Genomic DNA, 3505 nt, shown 5'->3' with positions numbered 1-3505 from the left:
GTAGCGGGAGCGCAGGGTTGCCTGACACCCACCAGCTACCCACGACCCCCTCTGCAGGATTTTGGGACTGCTGGGGAGTGGAACACAGCTTCTGTCCTACACTCTTCTCATGGTGGGCTCTTCTCTCTTCTTCCTATGTTCCTGGGTTTCTTGTATGGGCATTCTATACATCCAGCCTCTGTCTCCCTGCCCAGCCATTGACTGCTTGAAACTTTGTTACCCAATCTAAACCAACTGGGGACAGGGACCGGCAGCATCTTGCAAGCAGACATACAAATTCCTGTGCAATTTGGAAGTCTATTAAATCAAATACCCAACAATCCCATTATAGCAAAAACAACAAATTAGTAAACAATCAAAGAAAATAAGCATAAAACAAAAATGTAAATTTTAGATTTCAACTCTCCCTATTTTATTCAGAATAAAATCAGAATACAAAATATGTTGAGAGAATGTTGGAGAAAGGAGACTAAATTTCATTCATTATTGACAGTATTGCAAACAACTTCAGCTAATTTTGAATATGCTGTGGCAAGTTAAATAAGTAACTAGGAGAGTAAATAAGCAAATAAGTAAGTAAGCAAATAAATAAATAATAGAACATATGACCCTGGAATTCCAATCCTTGTCCTGTGACCAAAGGACTGCACATTCTACACCACAGTTAACTGTTCCTCCATGTTCCATATACTGCCATTCACAAGAGCAAATAAATGAAAATGACTTACAGGACCTATGAATGATACAATGATGATGTAAACATAGTGGAATTTTATTTAGGTATAAAGAAAAATGGGATCTTGAAATTTTCATGTAAATAAATGGAACTAGACTAGACTCATGGATGTGACTCAGAGCTAGAAAGATAGACAACACATGTTTTCCAATGTAGAACTGGGAAATTTCAAACACTCCATTCTGAGACCTGTGGGAAACTAGTGATTACTGAGAGCAGAATCAGACTTACTATAGGTATATATTGGTTAAAATAAAAGAGAGCATGAATTTGAAAGAGAGCAAGAAGAACATGTGAGTGGTTGGAGGGAGATGAAGGAACTGATATAATTAAAGCACTCAAATATGAAATTCTCAAAAATGACATAAAAATTAATTTAGAACGTATGATTTCATTTTAATTAAGAAGGTGGTTTATATTTTAGAGTAATAATTATTAAACATGATGAGAAATATTCATAACATGATGCAATAACTCTATAGCCATAATAACAATTTATGTCATCCATTCTATTTGTATACATTTTGGATGCTGATAATCATATAACATATTAGATGCTTGAAAATTAAGTTGCAATTTGTAACAGTAAAAACTATCAAAGAATGTTAGAAAAATATGCAATAATAATGACAGGTGGGGTTAAATAAAAATTTTGTGTATTTTTAATTACTTTACTGTGATAAATTATTTTCACATAACTTCTGATTACATGAATTTTTTCCTTTCAAGTGTTTTCTTCAATGCAACACTGACATCTTTATTCCTCAGGCTGTAGATCAAGGGGTTCAGCATGGGAACAACAGTAGTGTAAAACACAGAGGACACTTTCCCTTGGTCCATTGAACTCACTCGTGATGGCTGTAAGTACATGAATGCAGCAGAACCATAGAAGATAGCAACAGCAGAGATGTGTGAACTACAAGTACTAAAAGCCTTGAACTTGCCCTCCTTGGAGTGAATGTGGAGGATGGTGGCAATAATGAAGATGTAGGAAGTAATAATGGTCAGCACTGGGACACAGATATTAAACATACCAGCAAATAAAGTCAGCATTTCATTGATATAGGTATTAGAGCATGCAAGTTTCAAGAGGGGAAGAAGATCACAGAAATAGTGGTTGATCACATTTAACTTACAGAACTGAATCCTAAACATGAAGCCAGTGATTATTGAAGAGCAAACCACAGAAAAAATATACACTCCTGAAATCAGAGAACTGTAAATCTGATAGGACATGGTTACACTGTAAAGCAAGGGATTACAGATGGCAACATAGCGGTCATATGCCATTGCAGCTAATGTGTAGCACTCTGCAATGCCAAAAATGATGAAGAAGTAGAGCTGAGCCATGCATCCAGGGTAGGAGATGAGGTTCTTCTCGGTCAGAAAGCTCACCAACATTTTAGGGGTAACAACTGTGGACTGACAGAAGTCAATGAAGGAGAGACTGCTGAGGAAATAGTACATGGGTGTGTGCAGGTGGGAACTGAGCACAATCAGTGTGATCATGCCCAAGTTCCCAGACACAGTGATCAGATAGATTCCTGTAAAGAGGAGGAAGAGTGGCAGCTGGAGTTCTGGCTCCTCTGAGAGCCCAGCCAAGAAGAATTCATTCACTGTGGAGTGGTTTCCTGGTGTCATGTCCTCCATTCAGATCTGGAAGAGTACAAGATTTTTAAACCAATTAGATGGTAAGACTTTATTTTTCTTTTCTATGTACACTAAGTTCCCATGTAAATTATTTCTGCTTTAGTATACCTTTGTCCTCTAAATACTTACTTTAAGTAAATTATCTTACATAAATACAATTGATCTTTTATTATAATTTTTAAAGATATACTTAAAATTAACAATGTATTTCATATAAAATATTATCACTTGATTCAAATTTAAATTTTTTCATTAGTTAATATGCCTCATATTTGAGATGTAAAGTGTGTATTAGTGGAGAAAAATCCCCCACTATATTGAGCAGGTAAGCATTCCTCAAGATAGTGAATTATTATCCCAAATCAATTTTCCAAGGGAATATCCAGAGCTCTGCTCTTAGACATTCCAATTTCTCTAGTCCTTAAGATATATAAAGTCTTTAAATACCCAAGTGTGTAAATTAATTGACCTATGGAGCAGCCATTGCATTACATATTTGAAACATAGTGTAACTAGTATTAAGTACTGGATACTTTGTGCTACTAAGATTAATTACTGAACACATGGTGCTACTAGCAGGGAATTCTAGTTTGGGAACCAATTCTTAAGAGGAAAATATCAGTCAGTAGTGGGGTTATATAGTGAATCCATAAAGACAAAATGCCCATGTTCACACCTATTACTTGCCTTTAACACTAATAGCTAATACAATGTATTTTTTAAATTTTTTACAGGGTAAAGAAATAAATATTACTGGCATCTTACTATTCAAAAAATCAGTATTTTGATTTTATTCTTTTTTCTTAGATATTTTCTTTACTTACAATTCAAACGTTATCCCCTTTCCCAGTTTCCCTCCAAAAATCCCCTATACTTTCCCACATCCCCCTGCTCACCAACCCACCCACTCCCACTTCCTGGCCTTGGCATTCCCTTATACTGGGGCATAGAACCTTCACAGAACCAAGGGCCTCTCCTCCCATTGATGACCAACTAGGCCATCCTCTGCTACATATGCAGCTAGAGCCATGTGTCCCATCATGTGTTTTCTCTGGTTGGTGGTTTAGTCCCATGGAGCTCTGGGGGGTACTGGTTAGTTCATATTGTTGTTCCTCCTAT

At 36.3% G+C, this 3505-nt stretch overlaps 1 protein-coding gene across 1 annotated transcript; it reads right to left on the bottom strand.

Moving 5' to 3' along the window:
- Nucleotides 1–1441: 1441 nt before the first annotated feature.
- Nucleotides 1442–2386, bottom strand: LOC110289093 (olfactory receptor 1537-like). Its single transcript, XM_021155291.1, has one exon. The coding sequence runs from the start codon at nt 2384–2386 to the stop codon at nt 1442–1444; it is 945 nt and encodes a 314-aa protein (XP_021010950.1).
- Nucleotides 2387–3505: the final 1119 nt, after the last annotated feature.

The sequence above is a fragment of the Mus caroli genome, unplaced genomic scaffold (assembly GCF_900094665.2).
Source record: "Mus caroli unplaced genomic scaffold, CAROLI_EIJ_v1.1 scaffold_11713_1, whole genome shotgun sequence".
Lineage (NCBI taxonomy): Eukaryota > Metazoa > Chordata > Mammalia > Rodentia > Muridae > Mus > Mus caroli.
This window is presented reverse-complemented; position numbering and strand designations above follow the sequence as displayed.

Bases quoted from the DNA above. Each gene is read 5' to 3' on its own strand.
- LOC110289093 (XM_021155291.1), bottom strand. From the start codon at position 2,386: ATGGAGGACATGACACCAGGAAACCACTCCACAGTGAATGAATTCTTC.